At 35.8% G+C, this 20,859-nt stretch overlaps 1 protein-coding gene across 1 annotated transcript in view; it reads left to right on the forward strand.

Moving 5' to 3' along the window:
- CFAP47 (cilia and flagella associated protein 47) overlaps window positions 1-20,859 on the forward strand; it is a 333,438-nt gene that overhangs the window by 301,693 nt on the left and 10,886 nt on the right. Inside the window, 4 exon segments of the mRNA XM_045860609.1 lie at window positions 558-717; window positions 2,096-2,190; window positions 5,559-5,711; window positions 19,110-19,281. Coding sequence (XP_045716565.1) covers window positions 558-717; window positions 2,096-2,190; window positions 5,559-5,711; window positions 19,110-19,281 — 580 coding nt within the window.

The following is a 20,859-nucleotide window of genomic DNA, read 5'->3' on the forward strand; positions in this document are numbered from 1 at the left end:
CAAAATGGCTATACTTTGTCTTTTGCAAAATGTAGTGACTTGAAAATATTCATGTTTTTTTTGGTTCTTCTATCACTCAGGAACACTTAAGCCACCAGTCTTAATATTCCTTCCACACTCCAGCCTCTTAGGGAGAACCTCTTGCCTCTGGATAAAATGTATTTTTTAAAGAGTTGGTGCTGCTCTGACCCATGTGGGTCAGTTGGTTTGGTGACATCCCACAAACTGAAAGGTTGCTGGTTCAATCCCCAGGCAGGGCATATATTCGTAGGTTGCAGGGTCAGTGCCCAGTTGGGGTGCATGTGAAACTGATCAATGTTTGTCTCTCATATAGATGTTTCTCTCCCTCTGTTTCATCCTCCCTTCCTCTCGAGGAAAATTAATGATGAAGCCAGTAAAGTCACTTACACTTCTGCTTGATGTTTTTTTGTTGTTGTTGTTCAAACGTGATCTTGAAAACTTGATTATCAGGAGAGGAATTAGGTGATTACTTTCTGCTGTTCAAATTATATTCTGGAATACTTACCACATTAAAATTATTTTTGTGTGTTTTACAGGAATACCATTGCCTCCTAGAGGGATTATTGATATCCCAGTGCTTTTTACTCCCAGCATTGTAAAATTAAAGAAAACAATGCTCGTTGTTCAAATGATAAGGGCCGATGGGGAAAAATGGACTATTGACAATTTTGATGAATTGAGTACAGACATGAAAAGGTAACATTCAAATAAGGATATTGATTTCATTTTATCTGTCACTGATATGATTGATTTCTTTTATATGTTAATGCAGTATAAAGTTTGTGATTTTCTATTTTTGGACACTGAAATTTACATGTTCAGAAGAGGAAAATGTATGGTATAGTATATATCATTGCTGATTGAAGTTCAGAGTGATGAACGAGTCAGTCTTAAGAATCATGTAAATGAATCAGAGTCAGGGACATACAAAGGGCTTTCTTTTTGATTGGGAAAATAGTTACTGCTGCTGAGACTATAAATAATCTATATCTAGAGAACAAACTAAACCAGTTTGGGCGAAGTATAGGACTTGTGATGCTGGCATTCACCAGATGATGGCACTGTGCCTGGTGGATATGACATCCTAATGAACCTCTCCCGTGACTAGAAGGTACTATTTCAGTGCCTAAATGCAGGTTACATGTACTCTCTTTGCTTTGCTGAAATTTAAGCAAACTCCAATAAAATGCAAAATTTAAATGTTTGCTGTGCTTTTATCGTTTCATTAAATAATGGTCTAGAAATCTTAATTAAAAAGAAATTCTTACTTTGCCCTATCTGTACATATTCCTTCTCTACATTTGAAAGGAAATATCTCTTCTGGGCCCATTCAGCCATCCAGTGTTTTCAACACTCCTGCAGTCAAGACCACCAACAAGATTGTGGGCCCCGGTGTAAAATGAAAATGAGGGGACCTCGTGCATTAAAAATTTTCAAACAGTTACTGCGGTACATTAAACAAGCATGGAGCAATTCTAAGTGTAGGGTATTTGTGTGGTTGCACAGGTCATGTGCCCATGAAGCTGGCCCCGCCTGTTTCAACAGTGATCAGCACCATTTTTCTACTATTGCTGTCCTCCTGATGGTGTATAGTGGACTTAAAGTATTTTGAGAAATGCCCCCTTTCCTTTAACTGGAATCCCCCCCAGTGTAAATTACTTATCACTTTCCGAAGCTCTATACTTAATGGCAGCTTTTTTTGTACTTTGCCTGTCCGATTTAGATTATAACCCACGGGAACCATATTACCTCTGATTAATCACAGTTTAGTCACATCAATAAATACCTATACCAAGCTTTAAATGTAGGGGGGGAAGTTTTCAGTTTTAACATACATCTCATAATGGTTGCATTCCAATTTCGTTTGTGATAATTTCCCAGGGTTTGCTTTAAAATGTTTATGAAATCAACATTTGCCAAAAATGTTTTGTATTTCATACTGTTTCTCCCTGCCAAAGTTTAAATTCACAAGCTTTGTTCAAGTACCATTAGTTTCATAGAGAATATACTCTTTTATATGAATATTGACAGTGTTTATGTCTTTTGTTCACTGTTTTTTTAAATTTCTAATTAGATTTATTGGAGTAGACAGTGGAGAAATCCAAGCAATACGATGGATATACCCTATTATTGGACTCCCAGAGGCGAAACATGAAGGATTCGTTCCAGGTAGATATATTTTACTGTCAGAAAACACCAGGATTCGGAGGTACCTTAGAGGCTGTTCAGTCCCATCTTTTCTTGGTATGAGTAAGAAAATCGAGGTCCAGGGAGAATAAGTTGTGAAGTAACCAGCCCTATTGTTGGGAGTGCTAGGACTACATCTGGTGTCCTAACCAGGAATCCAGATCCTTCCACCAAACCACATTTCCTGGTGCTCTCCTTGTTGGTGAAACGTAGCAATCAGCTAAGATCGAAATAACATTAACTTCAGGCTCCTTTATCTCACGTTCTGTGAGGCGCTCCAAACCCTGCACCAGATCTATGAGAGTCCCAGGTACTTTGATTCTCTTGTCACATTTAATCACCATATTTCAGCTTCTTTGTGATTCTAATTCTCAACCAAGAACTATCCCATGCCTCTATTCTTGTTGTCCCAGATACCAGCTTTTATGATGTTCTCCAAAAACTAGTCAGAATGTACTGAAGTCCTCAAGGAGATTCATTTGCGATACACACAGCATAAAATCTTTACTCTTTAAATGCCTTTCTTTTCCTCGATGACCCCTTTTTTTCCTCCACATGCTCCAGACTTTTCTCAAGTCTCTATTTGTTCTCCTTCTTCTTTCCACTTCTTCTGCATTCCTTGCTTTTCCCATTTTGTTCTAATAATCAGCTGAAGAAATCAATCCCCCTTAGGTAGCCATAAAGTGAAATTTAGTATCCCAGCCTCTTACCAGGCTCTAGGCCTAATTCCTCATGACCAAGAAACATTGAACTGTTGTGCACAGTGAAGGGATACTTATTTTGGACCTCCCCATTGAGCAACATAAACATAAAGTCTTGGCATTTGAATTTTCCTTCTCCCCCCATTACCAGTCTGTGCTAGTGCAAGAGTCCTTTATTGACATAAATGATATGACCACACTTTGAAAGAAGAGAAAATAAATTTTGCTTGTGAATAACACCATTTCCCCTAATACATTAGAAGGAAGGCCGTGATTTCATATTTCCCTATATAGTTTCATTTTAACTGGAATTAAAAAAATCCACATATCTAGCAGTACCTTTGACAATAAATGTCATTTGTTTTATTTGAAGTATTTTTTTCTTTGGAGTTAAAAGATTATCAACACACCTAAATATTTTAAATATACCGAATTATCTTCAGAATGCTTCACAAACATGTCAAAATGTTTATTTCTTTCTAGAAGATAGTTGTCTGTATACTTTCTATGGAGCTAAACAGTTTAAAATTTGTAACACAGTCATCTGATCAATGTGATGTGATAAAGTCTAGACATTACTCTGTTGCAGTTTGAACAGTGTGACTTGTATCTATGAAAACACAGTTTTGTTTGAACTAGATTAAAGATTCAAAGATGTTTTTCAGTCTGAAACAAAGCTTATGAGAACATAAACATAATTTTTGTACAGTTTCCTTCAAAGGAAATTAAATATGTTCCAGACACAGAAAGGTACTTTCTATCTAGTCATATCTCTTGGTTATTATTTTATTTTTAAATTAAATGTGATTTCTGTAAATAGCCTATGTTGCTTTAGCCCAACCTATTAGTAACTTCAGTGTTCCGAAACAGATTGTGTACTATTACATCATTTTTACAAAACTCCAAACCCTATTCTTGTAATTATTTTTATCTACAAATGCCCTTGAGAAACAAATAGGTATAATTTTATAAATACATATTATTTACTTTCTGTCCAGTCTATTGTTCATTCCTAAGAACACATTAAAGATAACCTATTGCTTTCCCAACTCACTGGTATCACCATCGATGTGTATTGTTTCTTTTCTTTTTTTATGTATCCATCGCCCAGCTTACTTTCAAACCCAGGGAACTTTTATTGTTCTGTTGGGTTTTGTTCTTTCTGTACATTGTTATCTGCTCCTGTCCACTGGGGCAGATAATTGTAAAAGGACTCCCCTACCAGTTACAGTGGAAATACAATGGAAAGTGAATCCACTGTGATTTCGTGATCTTTACATTTTCAGGGCACTAATTTCCTAGCACTTATAGGAAAAGATGAGTGACATGATACTAATTGTAGCTTTGATCACACTAATTTCTAACATAATGCTTTAAGACTGAAGTGAATGATAACCAGAGAAGCTTGTACATTTTCCTCAGCCATTTAAACCCTCTTAATTTACCTCTAACTTTGTATTCTTCTTATACATTTCACATTTATTCTAAGTCCAAAATATTGACTATCAGCCTATAAAGTTTAGAATTAACAATAAACTTATTTTAAACATTTTAATACTATAAATGTGGTATGTATAGTGAAAACACATGAGTCTGAGGACAGTATCCAAGTTTGCAGTCTGAGTGAATATATTATTGTTAATTGATGCCACAAAAGCATAGAATAATAAATTTCAAAGCTTTTTTAATATTATAGTTCCCTTTTTATCCTTATATTCAGTTTAAGCCTTGTATTGATCTAAAGTGAAGAAAGTAACATTATTATATTTTGAAGAAATAATATTCTCATTTATGTAGACTCTAGTATGCACGGCCCCATGATATAATACAAGGCTAATGCCAGAGGAATACATTAATACTCCTTTATATAATTAGTATTTATATAAAAACAATATTTGGGTTTCTCACCAGATTACTGATAGCAACTTCTGTATTGATGTAAGAAAATACTGGAATTTAATATATATATAAGTATATAAAGTTTTCATGCTGCACATTATATCAATATGTAATCATATTTAATATTAATTTTAAATAATCTCTAACAGTTTTATTTTTAACTGTTAATTATGTATTTTGTAAATTTAAATGCAATTCACAAGTGAAAATCAAAATATTTTATTTAAATACTTTAAAGGAACTTTAAAGTGCATGTAAATAGTATAATAGGAAATATTTTAAAACTGTTGTTACAAAATAAATATTACATAACTTACTTTTTTAATTATTTGAGGGTATTTTCTATAGTATAATTATATAAGTCAAGTTTGGTATTTACCATACTGAATACATACATAACTGAAAAATTCACATTTTCATGACCACCCACTGAATTACTGATATTACTAGATCAGCTTTTGAATCGGATTTCTACATTCTACTACAATCTTCTATTACCTAATTTGTCTTGTCATGCTATTTTTGCATATCATTTAATATTCATAGTTTATTGCAAAATGTTAATATATATAGATACTGGGTGAGTGAGAATGTGTGTTTGTCTATAAATGCCAGATACAACATCAAGTAAAAATATTCCAAAGAAGCTTTTATTTTTCATGCCATCATTTAATAATTTATTTTCTTCTAGCTCAAGAATGATCATATAACCTGATAGTCCAATTAACTGGAAGTTTTTCTTTCTTGCAGTTGTCATACAATGTCAGGCCAAGAAACGGGTAAAAGAGAAGGTACAGGTCGCACTGGCTGGTGATTTTTCAGGAAGCAATCCTATCTTACGTAAATCAGATTTTACAGTGTTTGCAAAAAAACGTTCATATTCATCTTACGAAGATATTAATGGTAAGAGAACTACAGCTGTGCATATAAAACATGATGACAAATAAAACCTCAATTTCCTTAAAATGCAGGTTACTGATTACTCAGTTACATGAAAATCAATGCCCATTTATTTTCCATTTACAATATATCATTAAACTAGTGTTCAAGTGTTCAGTTACATCAGTTTTTTCAGAGTAATTATTTCCAAAATGATGGTAATTGTGGTTATTAATAGCTTTATAAGTCTAGAGTGTTATTCCAGGATTTATAATGAGTTAACCTGAGAAACGGGTAGCATGGCTATATTTTTATTTTACAAGTGAGGAAATCAAAGTAATGATTTGTACAGGGTCATACTACATAGCACTGGGAGGCATGGTATATAAATCCAGGCTTGACTATTTTGTAAAACATTTTTTTTAAATTTGAAATAACTTTAGATTTAAAACCTAGATGTGAAGTAATAGGTTATGAACTATTCATATTGTAATCAGTCCTAATCTAATTGCTTTCCCTTTTAAAGCCCTGTAGGAATCAAACACATTTACAAAGGCAAAGCTTTCTAAGAGGTTTCCTAACATAAAATATAATACCTGGTACAGAATGGCCAATCAGTAAGCAAGAGTTGTTTCTACCTTCCTGTTATGAACACTCTGTTCTATTTTACTGGATCAGCCAAAAAGTTCATTGGATTTTTTCCGTAGAGTGGCTCTAGTAGCACTTAATTGTCTTTTAACTTCATTTGAACAACTTTGTTACTCTGTATTGTGACAGCTGTCATATCAGCATGCATTTAGAAAAAGTCAAAATTGTTGAATTTTTGTGTAGCCATTTTAATATTGTAGATGGAAAAAAAGCGACATTTTCAGCATATTATACTTTCAAGAAAATACTTTTCATATTGTTTCAAGAAAGGTAAAAATGCAACTAAAATGCAAAAAAAGATTTGTGCAGTGTATGGAGAAGGTGTTGTGACTGATCAAACATGTCCAAAGTGATTTGCAAAGTTTCTTGCTGGAAATTTCTTGCTGGACGATGATGCATGGTCAAAAAGACCAGTTGAAGTTGATAGCAATCAGATTGAGACATTATTTGAGAACAATCAATGAACACACAGGAGATAGCTGACATACTCAAAATATGCAAATCAATAAACTTATTGGTGAAAATGAAAAATGTGTCTTTTATTTTACGGAAAATATGAAATGGACTTTTTGGCCAACCCAATACTTCCTATTCTGTTTGATCCCGTTTCTCTTTCTTTTCAATAGCAGTTGGTTTCTGAATAAGATACTACATTGAAACATAAAATTACCAATATTCATCCACTTTTGAACCACAGAAATGTCTGTTTCATATGAAGTCACTGATATTTGATCTTTTTATCTACAGAAATGTCTTCTCATGTGATGCAGTCTATATAAAATAGCCTTCCAGAATTAGCCTTCACTGCTAGTCCCCTACTATCTATCATTCCAACTTCTTGTTTTTCTAGGTTGTTAACCTGCCACTGAACCAAGTGGGATCACTTGCTACTTCTGTACAGTTACCACCTACTTTCCCAGCATAGTGAATGTCTATGATAGCCTGCCCTGCCTATCTTACCAACTTCCACTACTTTTTTTGTGGAAACTACTTCTATTAGCCATACAGGTCTTACAATATTTCAATCAAATTGTCTTCCCCTGCTCACAGTGTGTGTCTAATGGAGGTTGGGCTTGTGTGTTTTCCCTCTCCCCCAAAACTTTTGTAGTCAGAATATAGCAAGTTGGTTTCTCTTCATTTGCTGGAGCTGCAATAAGTAAGCCTGGGGTGTATTTTTTTTTCTCTGCTTTTCTCTGCGTGCCTGTTTCTCCTGCCTTTGCAGACCTGCTCACTCTGCCTACTCATCAACTTATACACACGACTCAGTCATGATCAGTCATTCCTTTTATTTCATGACACCCTCAGTGACTTCCAAAAGATCACTCCAAGTGGGGTTCTGTCATTTGCAAACAAGCATTCTAAGAGTAAATATAGAAGAGAGTCTGGAAATAATAAATATTCCTTTAATGTATTACAAAATAATCTCCTATATGCAATCTCACTATAAGATTTGGAAGGCAATATTTTAAAAACTGGAGGTAGATTTATTAAATGAGTATTTGTATATACCCAGTGTATAAGATCTTTGGAATTATAAAAAAAATTAGTTCACACTAATGTTCTTTTTAGTTACTGGCTAGTTATTGGTCTATCATATGAACTATGAGATAAGGAGATAATAATCATATTATTAGGTTGCATCGTGAGATTTAAGTTTTAATTATGTTAATTTATTATTTCTTTTTTCTCTTTGATTGAACTTTAGTTTTAGAATTGCAAAAATGCCAACTTAATCATAGACCACTTAAATTTATTGTAAAAATGAAATAAATTTAAATGAGAAAGGAATTTTCTATTATAAGCCTATTCAATTACTCCTTAAAGAACTGTTTTTTAATAATGAAATCAGACTGATAGAGACAATTTTCATTTATCTCAAAAGACATCATTATAAGTTGGATACAGATTTTGGCTTTAGTGAATCATATAGTAGCATTAGAGGAATGTAGGAAATGTGATCTTTAAATAAATGATACCCTGTTGGTTTTCTTTTCTTCAACCAATAAACAATACTGAAATAGAATTCTCATTATTTATGCATATCAGGGATAAAATATTAGTGTAGATTAACCTGAGTTTAAATATGTAACACAACTGCCAATTTTTACTGATAATTTTTTAACTAAAATAGACCATCTGTCCTGACTGGTACAGCTCAGTGGATTAGGCATCATCCTGAGAACCAGAAGGTCTCTGGTTCAGTTCTCAGTCAGGGCTCATGGCAGGGTTGTGGGCCAGGTCCCCAGATGGTGGTGTGTGAGAGGCAACCAATCCATGTTTCTCTCCCTCTGTCTCTCCCTCCCTTTCCCTCTCTTTAAAAATAAATAAAATCTTTTAAAAAATACACCATCATTTTAATAAGCAGCCAACTTATAGTAACTGTACCCCAGTGAATATCTAGTCCCTTTCTGAAGTGAAATCACTGTTTGGTGTGTCAATTGATATACTTAAGTGAATATTAATAGCTGAGTGTTTAAAACTTAATTCTGTTTGAAATCTATCCTGTTGGAGACAAAATATTGATGCTTTATGATATTGAGTATAAAAGAAGGTAAAGAAATCCTTGTATATGTGGGAACCATTTTAATAAGATCTTGCTACTTTAAATTGCTTTAGCTGTACTCTTCTCAGGTTGCAAGCTAAAGAAATTATAATTCTGATAATAGAAACTGATTAAATCTTATTACCTGGTAAAATCTACTTCCTTCAAGATAAGCAAGGTCTATAAGGAAGCTCCCAACATCATTTTGGGAGGTTTGAAAGGCATATTATATTAGGAAAACAGTCTCTCAAACAGTTCTTCGAAATATGCCTTTAAAAAAAAAGATTTTATTTATTTCTAGAGAAGGAAGGGAGAGAGAAAGAGAGAGAGAGAGAGAGAGAGAGAGAGAGAGAGAGAGAGAGAGAGAGAGAGAGAGAGAGAGAAAAACATCAATGTGCGGTTGCTGGGGGCCATGGCCTGCAACCGAGGCATGTGGTCTGACTGGGAATCGAACCTGCAATGCCTGGCTCACAGCCTACACTCAATCCACTGAGCTACACCAGCCAGGGAAAAATATGCCTTTTGATATGATTCATATTTCACTGTTTCAGTACTTTTCATGATGAAAAATAACACTTAATATTGAAAGTATTTGGAAGGTTTGCAGATATCTCTCTTTCCATCATTTCCTCTACAATAGCTTTTTCTCTGCTCAGTACCAACAAATTCAAGGAGCTCATCTATTTGTTTAGCTAAATTTTAATTTATGAATGTTTCTGTTCTGAAACTTGTCCTGCTATCCAAATGTAGAGTTTTTTTCAGTCTTCTCTCAACTTTAGTGTTTTTCTGTGTCTTTATAGTTCCTGAATATCTAATAAATCAGCTGACCTCTCCCTTGTCTGGGTTCCTTAAAGTAGAAGTCCCCAAACCCCAGGCCACATACTGGTTGTGGACCTTGGCCTGTTAGAAACCAGACCACACAGCAGGAGGTGAACAGCAGGCAAGGGAGCGAAGCTTCATCTGTGTTTACAGCTGCCCCCATCACTGCATTACTGCCTGAGCTCCACCTTCTGTCAGACCAGCAGTGGCATTAGATTCTCAGAGGAGCATGAACTCTGCTGTGAACTGTGCATGCGTGGGATCTAGGTTGTCCCCTGCTTATGAGAATCTAATGCCTGATGGTCTGAGGTGGAGCTGAGGCGGTGGTGACATCCTCTGTGGGGAGTGGCTGCAAATACAGATTATCATTAGCAGAGAGGTTTGATTGCACAGAGACCATAATAAATCAATTGCTTGCAGACTCATGTCAAAACCCTATCAATGAGTGGCAAGTGACAATTAAGCTGCATCTGGTGGCAGGCTATAAAGTCAACTCCCTCCCTCCCCATGGGTCCATGGGAAAATTGTCTTCCATGAAACCTGTCCCTGGTGCCAAAAAAGTTAGGGACTGCTGCCTTAAAAGCATTGGGTAATAACTTGATTCCTTTCTCCACCTTTATTCCAAAAGTATAACGAAGTTGCCTGCATTCTCTGTAAATCTACTTGCCTTTCCATTCTTACCTATATTTTTATGAAGGGTCAAGCCTGACCACAAAGTCTGAAAACTCTTTTAGTCTTTAGTATATGCAAAGGCAAACCAGGTATTTTTCCCCCATGTGTATAACATAATTATAGTTTACTCAGCAAATAGTGGCCAACAGAGCCACTATTGTATTATTCATGCCATTTTGCATATCTTAATGTTTCTTCAGTCCTTACGGTGGAAATTAAAGCACTTCACTCTGTGGCTTGGATTGCAATGGAGTTTTCAGTGTGATCATTGATTATATCCTTATTCCCTCGTCTGAGTTTACTGAGAAGTAGATGTTGAAATACGGCAGATGGAGACCCAAAGGTTAACTTTATTCATTATAAAGGTGTACTGGAAAGTGACTTGGTACTATGGACTGATTCGGGCTTATTAATACCTTCCACCAAGCTGAGTACATTCACCCAAACTACCCGGTAATAGACTCCATGTAGGAACAAACAACTTACACATGAAGGAGCGGGGGATGTACATCCTAGGTTCAAGACACTGGGAAAAGAAGAGAAGGGTGTCCTCTGCTCATGTTCCCTTCCTTCACCCAGATTCACTCATCAGATGTGCCTCTTTTCCCCTGATGGCAAGTCATGAGGGAGGAAGCAAATTGATGGTGATATTTGTTTTCCTCCTAAATTTTTCCTTCCTGTGGGTGAATAGGTAAGAGATAAGAATCCCCACCATTCTTCTTTCCATCATCCTCCCTTTATTTTAATCTTCTTTCCCAGAGAGTCCAATAAAACTATGAAGCTTCACTGAAGCTTTAAAATGCCAGTACTTCTCTCTCTCTTCCCCTGCTCCTGAAACACACCATAGTGTTAACCAGGATTGATCACTTTCATATCTTCTTCATGCAACAACAACCTAATGAGCATCTTTGCTGCCAGATATTATGCTGAGCCCCAGGGATGCCAAAATGAACAAGACACAGACTTGGAATTCAAAGAACATCTATCTAACATATTGGATTTATGTACCTGTATTATTGGTATTGCTCTGCTGGGATATCATTATACTTGGATATTTAGACTGTATTTTGCAATGTCACTTCATAACATTACGGATTATTCTCTGTGGGTAGAGTTTCCCCTTTAATTGTATTTCTTTCTAAGTGGCTTTTGGTCCATGCATTCTTTGTGTCTCTCTGAGGAGTAGTTCAGTGACTAGTTCTCTGTGGGACTTTTTCTGTGAGAGTGGTTTTATCATTTAACGGCACATCAGATTCATGCCTCTTCCTTTTATTTCCCAGGTGTTCTGCAGCTTGAGGCTATTTTTCTTTACTTAATCTGTGGTCTTTTTTGCATCTGATTTGCTGATTTATGTGTTACTGGTCTCTTTTAACCCTAGGCCAGTCATGCTGTATGTTTTTTTCATGTCATACATAAAATCCCATGGCAGGTTTGGTCTGTAATCACAAACAGGCCCTGACAAATCTGGCTTTGGTCCTCCCTGGCCCTACATTAGCCTCTCGACTCTATCCTTTGCTCTGCTTCTCTTTATTGTACTTTCCCTTCACAACTCACTCCTTGAAGGTTTCTGTCCTAACTACTCTAATGAGATGGCCCTTAACAAGGCGGTCAGTCTTATCTAGTATGCCTAATCCAATGCTCAGATTAGTGTTTTGAGCTTCCTCAATTTGTAAGCAGCATTTACCAGTTGACTCAGTTGAAGAACTTTATCTGCAATTAGTGTACTTGACTAGCCTTGTTAATTTATTATCTCAGTGGCTGTCCTTCTGTCTGCCATTCACTCCTCATCCTCTGACCAGAATCTGCATTGAGTGACCCAGATCTCTGCCCTGAGGGCCACCACACTTTACTATATGGGTTATGCCCTGCACACTTCCAAATGATGATGCTGATGACTGCTTGGCCATTGTGCCATAGGAAAGACCTGACGTTCTAGGTTGTGAAGTCTAAAGTCAGAGAGCTTGAGTTCTTCCATTTAGTCTCTGTAGGGCCCTGAAAAATTTACATTACCTCTCTATAAACTCAGTTTCTTCAACTATGGAGATAGTAATGATGTCTACTTCATAGGATATTTTTGAAGATTAAGTGGAAATGCATGGAATCCTTCAAAGTGCCTGGTGCTCAGTGAGTTTTTGATAAGTATTGCATAGTGACATTATCATTTAAAGCTCTAGCTAGGTATTCTGCCCTGGCTGGTGTGGCTCAGTGGATTGAGCACCAGCCTGTGAACTGAAAGGTCACTGGTTCAATTTGTAGTTAGGGCACATGCCTGGGTTGCAGGCCAGGTCCCCAGTTGGGAGCATACGAGAAGCAGCCAACTGATACTTCTCTCTCATATCAATGTTTTCTTCCTTTCTTTCTCCCTCCCTCTCTCTCTGAAAATAAATAAATAGAATCTGTAAAAAATAAATAAAGCTCTATCTGGGTATTCTATGATTGTAATGTACTACCAGGCTTCTCCTAATTTACTGACACATGATATGAGATGGAAACATGGTTCTTTCAGTGTCATTCAGTGAGTTTTATTAATACACAAGAGAATATTTTATCAAAACAAGTACAAAAATATGGCACCTAAGTCTTGGACAGAGTCTGAAATTAGATGGAAATTGCTAAAAGTGCAGAAAAAATATTTATGTTAAAATTAGTCCCTTTATCTTTGATTTCCCATATCTTGTTTAAAATAAAACATGTAAGAAAAGCATCTGCCATGTAGCCACTTTCTTCCTTACTTTTCATTTTGTAGAATGGTGTACTTGTGGTTATATCAGAGGAACATAGTTATTTTAAGTTAATAAACACATTTGATCTCTTAAATTACCTTATTAAAGTGAATGAAGCATGTAAATGACACAACTCTTAAAACATACAATTTTATAAAAATAATAAGTGTGCATATGGCATATTCTTCTTTATCTGTTGAAAGAAAATAGCTCTAAGTAGTTTATCCAGCATCCTCTATCTTCTTTGAATACCTCATTGTCTTCATTTTATTTCATATTTGTCTACAGTACACACTTCATTCCTTATATGATTATTATATTCTGTCAAACAAATATATATGCCCATTATTAATAAAGAGCATCACAGAAATTTAAGGGAATGACAATGTTTATTATACATTGATATTAATTTCTCTATAATGGAGACACTTTTGTTAGGTTTGCTATGAAATGTATTTCTTTTTTTTAAATATATTTTATTGATTATGATATTACAGCTGTCCCATTTCCCCCCTTCACTCCCCTCCACCCTGTACACCCTCTCCCACCCACATTCCCCCCCTTCAGTTCATGTCCATGTGTCATACTTATACGTTCTCTAGCTTCTACATTTCCCATACTATTCTTACCCTCCCCCTGTCCACCTTCCACCTACAATCTATGCTACTTATTCTCTGTACCTTTTCCCCCTCTCTCCTCCTCCCACTCCCCTGTTGCTATCCCTCCATGTGATCTCCATTTCTGTGGTTCTTCTCCTGTTCTAGTTGTTTGCTCAGTTTCTTCTGGTTTTGTTTTAGGTGTGGTTGTTAATAACCATGAGTTTGCTGTCATTTTACTATACATGTTTTTTTTTATCTTCTTTTCGTAGATAAGTCCCCCTAACATTTCATAAAATAAGGGCTTGGTGATGATGAACTCCTTTAACTTGACCTTATCTGGGAAGCACTTTATCTGCCCCTCCATTCTAAATGAAAGCTGTGCTGGATAGAGCAATCTTGGATGTAGGTCCTTGCCTTTCATGACTTGGAGTACTTCTTTCCAGTCCCTTCTTGCCTGCAAGGTCTCTTTTGAAAAATCAGCTGACAGCCTGATGGGAACTTTTTTGTAGGTGACTGTCTCCTTATCTCTTGCTGATTCTAGGATTCTCTCCTTCATTTTAATCTTGGCTAATGTAATCATGATGTGCCTTGGTGTGTTCCTTCTTGGGTCCAACTTCTTTGGGACTCTCTGAGCTTCCTGGACTTCCTGGAAGTCTATTTCCTTTGCCAGAATGGAGAAGTTCTCTTTTATTATTTGTTGAAATAAGTTTTCAATCTGTTGCTCTTCCTCTTTTCCTTCTGGTACCCCTATAATTTGGATGTTGGAATGTTTAAAGATGTCCTGGAGGTTCCTAAGATTCTCCTCATTTTTTTGAATTCTTATTTCTCCATTCTTTCCTATTTGGTTGTTTCTTTCTTCCTTCTTGTCCACTCTATTGTTTTGAGTCCTTGTTTCCTTCCCATCACTATTGGTTCCCTGTGCATTTTCCTTCATTTCTCTTATCATAGCCTGAATTTGTTCATCTAATTTGCGACCAAAATCAACCAATTTTGTGAGCTTCCTGATCACCAGTGTTTTAAACTGTGCATCTGATAGGTTGGCTATCTCTCAGTTGCTTAAAAGGATGGGTTCTGGGGCTTTGATTTGTTCTTCTGTTTGAGCCATCTCTCTTTCTCTTTCTCTCTCTCTCTCTCTTTTTTTTTTTGGTCTGGTCTAGTCTGTTACAGTAAGGGTCGGAGCCTTAGGTGTTCACCAGGGCTGGGCACCCCAGTTGCTGGGTTGTGACGTTGTATGTGGGGGCAGGGTCGAGAGGAAACAATGGCGGTTGCTCCATTCTCTGTGGGACCTCAGTCCCCTCTGCTGCTTCCCCCAAGCAAACTGGGCCCCTCTGGTGCCAATTCCCTTGTGGGTGGGCCTATGCATGCCATGGGACCTTCCAAGGACCTCTCCTGTGAGGCTGGGTGTCTCTCTGTGTGTCTCAGGGTCCACCCCCTGAGATCCTGCTTGCCCCAGATTCCTTACGTACCCACCACTCTCTGCTCTCCAAGCCTCGACCTACGCCTGGCTGCTCCTCTCTGCCCCTCCTACTGGTCTGGATGAACGGGTCTATTTCAACTTCTTGGCTGTCCAACTTCCATTCAGATCAATTTTCTGTCAGTTCTGGGTATTATTCTGCCTCTAAATTGTTGTTCCAATCTTGGTTGTGCGTGGAGATACGGTGCATCCACCTATGCCTCCATCTTGGACGGAAGTGAAATGTATTTCTTATAGATTAAAATGTGTGTAGATTATGTATTGTTATGTATAACAATATATAATTTCAAAGACTATTTTGCAAATAAGTTTGTTATAATTCAATACTTTTTAATTATTTAGCACATTCAGTCAAGTGTTCTCTTTTTTAAAATTACTGATATTCTTCCCACATTGAATAAAATTTAGTCATTGTCCTGAGAAAATTCAATCAAGTAATAGAAACGCTTCGCCAACATAGTTCCCACTGCCTGATATACTGGCACTATGATATGAGCATCTTGTTGAATGATAATTATGCAAGGACAATATTTGGGTGGGACACATATGTCTTTTGTTCAGTGTAATGACTTCACTGCCATGCCCAAATGATTATTACCATTATTATTTTATGATGTGATAAATAGGTAGGTAGCTAGATATAGATATATTATACACTGAAATTCTCTGAAACCCATTTGATTAAATATTCTGTGTATATGTTAAGGGTATGAATACAGTACTGAACTGATAAACACTGTGATTCTAGTTACCAGTTGTGACTGCTCACATAGTTCCCGCTTCATGCATAACTGGTCATTTCTTTTCTTTTTTAAGGTTTTACTTATTTATTTTTTAGAGAGAGTGGAAGGGAGGGAGAAAGAGAGGGAGAGAAACATCAATCAGTTACCTCTCTCATGTACCCCGACCTTGGACTGAACCTGCAACTGAGGCATGTGCTCTGACCAGGATTGGAACTGGTGACCTTTTGCTTCACAGAACGATAGCCAACCAACTGAGCCTCACCAGTCAGGGCACACTTCTTGATCTTAATCTATAACTTCCTCTCACTCTTGTCCAGTCACAACCTAGACTGAACTACTGTGGAATCTTCAGTAACTTATCTGCTAATTTCCTTTTGCTCAGTGTACATTAAATGAGCACATCAGTTCCATACTTAAAACACTTGGCAGCATCCCATTATTCTTAAAAGTCCCAAGTCTTCACTACCTGGCATTATCTTGCCAACTTTGCCTGCTTTGCTTCTTGACAAGTTCTTTCCATTCTCTCTGCTCTACTCATATAAGTTCTTCCTCAAATGGGCTGAGTTGGTTTCCACCATGGAAAATTCCTCCATGATTCTCTGATGCCTAGGAGGCATTTCATTTTCTCTACATCCAGGTAACTCCTATTGCCTTGCAGTTTGGGTTATTGGTCTCCACCTCAGGACCTTTGCTCTCATAGCCTCCTTTACTTGTCCATAGGAGCAGTTATCACAGTAGTATTTTTAAAAACTAATGATATCATTGCTAGTTTATTGGCAGTTCTTTCCTCTCACTCATAAGCTCCATGAGGACAAGAACCATCATTTCAAGGAAAGATTTCAATTATTATTCACTGAATAAATAAAGAAATGAATAAATAATAAGACAAGTATTGTGTTTTTAAGATATGTTTAGATGTTGCATGTGGGTAAAAAATCATCTGCCTCATGTTTGTTAATTTAGCCAAAGCTAGAAAGTTTAAATGTGACAAAACCTACAGCTCTTAGTGTTCATGCAAATCTTCAGAGAATAGGACATAATTGAAAATGGGAGGTGCTTTAAAACAAGCATGAGATAACCATTATATATTGTAAGATAGAAAAAAACAGAGGTTAGTAAATATTTACATATATGTTAAAACACAATTGAAGTTAAATATGTATTTATCCTGACTAGTAATCTCATGAATTCAAGTGTCTTTTTAAGGTTTGCTCTAAAAGGACAGAATTTTCTTCCAATATTGAAAAAATTGTTAAGTAGTCCAAAGGACTGTTGACTTGTATCTTTGAAATTGTGATGTGTGTTATAGAAAACTACATTTATTAAAACACATTTGTTTTAGAATTGTGTATTCTCTTAAAGGTATGAGTTGTGCATGTGATGAGAGAATAATTTCATCTAACAATCAGATGGTAATTAATTTACACTGGCCTAAGTTACTTAGCTCTTATCAACCCAGTCCACATGAAAGTACTGTATAGATTCTCTCCAACTTAGGAACATAGCAAAAGGCATGTTTCTTATGTTTCCAATAAAATGCAGAGAATAAACAGAGCAGCTTTAAGACATAATACAGAATGTCAGTTTATCATGATTTTGTCCAACCTGATTCTGTTCTTCTCCCTTAGATACTCATGTCAATGTATTCAAGTTACAGACAAGAGGGACATACGTAGTTTGGAAAATATACTTATGTGGTTTCTACTTGCCTCACCTCCACACTCCATCCCTAGCTGATAAGCATTGCTGTATTTTGTACCAATGCATCTTCTTAGGATTGGAATTACTGTGTCCATAGTGACAGATTCCCCAGAGGGCATTCAATGGTTCTGAAACTAAATTTAACTTCTTTCCTATCATCATTCTGACACAGCCATTCCCATGAAGGCTTCAGTAATTAAGCAGAAACAGATGCAAATCTCAACTACATACAGTGTTTGCTTCTTGAAATGGGAATTTTATCTCCCATTAAACACTCTTCAATTTCTTAAATTCTGTTTCTCTGTATGGAGTATGGCTTCCTATAGAATATTTCCACATCCATCCCCAAAACAAAGAGACACAATATATGTAGACATATTGATTTAGCTACAGCAAATAACAGTTACCAATAAGAACAACTGCTGATTTGTCAACAGGGCAAAAACCAGCAATGCAGAAGGTCAGAGATTTATTTTTACATGTGGAAAAAGAAAAAAAAAAGAGATCTTGTGAGGGTGTGGGTCAGATGGTTATTTTACATTAATAAGGTTTGCTCAGTAATCATTCAATGTTACTTGGGCTTGTTAAACCCAAACTATTTTTCAGAGTTCTATTGCAGAAATTATAATCAACTGTATCTGAAAGGTGGTCTGTCTTTTGTTAGGATTTCTTAGAGCCAGGTGGCTATCACTTTTGTGAGCCCAAAGATCACTTTTACCTTATACACTAGAGAAAGATTTTAGAAATTAGCTCAGCTGTGGACCAGGTCCTGGTTCTATGACCTCTCTTCCATGACCCACATGCAACAAAGTCCTCGACTTTGAATCTGGGCTCCTTACATATACGTGGAAAGCAAATATAATAGATGTTTGTGCTTCTCTTCTATGTAGTCCTGCTTTAAGATATTTTTCAGATGTACCTAACAACACCCTGCTGTAACTTTCCTCTGGTAACTGACTGGTTAAGAAAATATGGTTAACCATATTATCTATAATACTCCAAGACTAAAACATGAAGAACTTTCTCTTTTAGCAAAATAAACCAGAACTTGAAACTCCTGCCCTAATAGATTGGGATACTGTTTTAATATTGATTAAACAATTCAAATCTTTCTTTATAAATTATGTGTATAGGCCTTTAATACATTTATTATATAGAACATGTCATATTACTTATATTTTACAGTAAATATTGACTATTCATTTCCATGTGGGTACTTCTTATTTTATGATTCTGAATTTTAAAGATTTAAAGATGGTGGGAATTATCTTTGGTGATTTTTTTATATTCATTCATTTATTTATGTATTTACCTTTTAACAAAAGTATACGGAATGCTATTATGTACCTGGTAATATACTAGGTATTATGATCACATCAAATAACATCTACCCTCTCCCTCCCTCTAAATACCTGTGTATGATTAGTGTTGACATGTAACTGATGTCCATTCTATACATACTTAATTAAATTTAAATGCATTTTAATCTTGATTTTCCTAGTTCTGCCTTTAAAACGTGAATTTGAATATGAACTTATATTTAAATCTGAAAAAATGAAGTCTGAGTTAAAGCCCTGCGTGACTATATCTATGACAAAGAAATGTTATCATATCAAGACTCAGATGATAACATTGGAGTTTGACCTGGTATTTTCACCAAAGAAACCATTGAGGTACACCTGCTTTTTATCCTTTTTTCTTTAAGCAATATTATTAGTCTTTCAAACTAAATAATGTTTATTTTCTTTCCATTTTTTTCTTCCATTTTTTGATATTTGGATTGTATTCCAAATACAGTCCAAATGCTGGTGCACTTGATGCTGTTGAGGTAGATATTTTGAACTAGATTATTTTTCTAGCTATACAGCTGTGAAAGGTGTCTGATGAGGAAAAAGAGTCCAAATGATTAGAAATTTAAGATACCCTTATTGTGACCTGCCTATAGTCATTAGGGTATAATATTAACAAAAGAAAACAGTCTGCCTTGTAAAAATAAAAAGGTGAAAGGGAATATCATTATGATAGTTTTGCATAGTGATGCATAGTTACTAGACTTAATGTGGTGATCACATGTAAATGTCTAATCATAAATGCTGTATGCCTGAAATTAATCGAACAGTGTATGATGACTATACTTTAATAAAATGTTTTAAATGAAAAAAAGATCCCTGGCCAGTATGACTCCCTAGCCAGCCTGTGAACCAAAGGGTCACTGGTTTGATTCCCAGTCAGGGCACATGCCTGGGTTGCAGGCCAGGTCCCCCGTAGGGGGCATGCGAGAGGCAACCACTCATGGATGTTGCTCTCCATTTTCCTCCCTCCTTTCCCCCCTCCAAAAATAAACAAACAAAATATTTTTAAAAAAGGAAAAAGAAATATTGACTTTGCATTATACATTGGCAACGTGATGTTTCTTGATGCTTCTCAAAACTAGTTCAAATGATAACAATCCTGAAATATGCTCTTACTACTTTGCAATTTCTGTCATTACACTTTTACCACCTAAAGCCATAACGTTGCATAAAGTTTAGTAATGTTTAAGAGGGTTATATTGGAATCTGTTAGAATAGCAAACTTTGAATATCCACTGGGATGCTTCATCCAGGATCTTTATATTTGCTTTGTAGGTAACTGATACTTAGTACCTGCAAATACTATGCAATAGGTCACATCTGAAATAGGGTTTTATTTATATCTTCATGAAGTGATACTGATTTTATTTATATCTTCAAGCAGTGATACTGATCAGAACCACAATATGCACAAAGTACAAAATGTAGCCTGGCAATGAAAAAACTATTACAAGTATTACTTGTGTTTTTAATAATTTCTGTACTTCACCTATGTATCTGGTGTAGCCAGGTATATATTTAAAGTGGTTGTGAATATGTAGTCCAATAACTAAAAGATATGAGGGTCATCTTCACGAAGTGGTAATAAAATCAAGCCGCAAGAAGAAAGTACACCATAAACATTGACATAACCCTGTTTTCTCTTCTCTTTCATTTTCATAGTCTTCTATGCTTATTTGTCAGTATTTTTACACATTTAGATTTGTATTGTGTTAATTTTAGTGATATGCAAATTACCAGCAACCAAAAGAGAAAAATGTTATTAGTGAATATGAGCAGAACCAATGTGAATTCATACTCATTTAACATTTTGTAGATTTAGAACTTCTTCGTGAATGTCTGAGAAACTTATTTAAGGACAACTTCTATGCATGATTCATAAGTTTTTGTGAGTCTTGT

This window comes from Phyllostomus hastatus, unplaced genomic scaffold (assembly GCF_019186645.2).
Source record: "Phyllostomus hastatus isolate PE091 unplaced genomic scaffold, TTU_PhHast_1.1 phas_scaffold_200, whole genome shotgun sequence".
Taxonomy (NCBI): domain Eukaryota; kingdom Metazoa; phylum Chordata; class Mammalia; order Chiroptera; family Phyllostomidae; genus Phyllostomus; species Phyllostomus hastatus.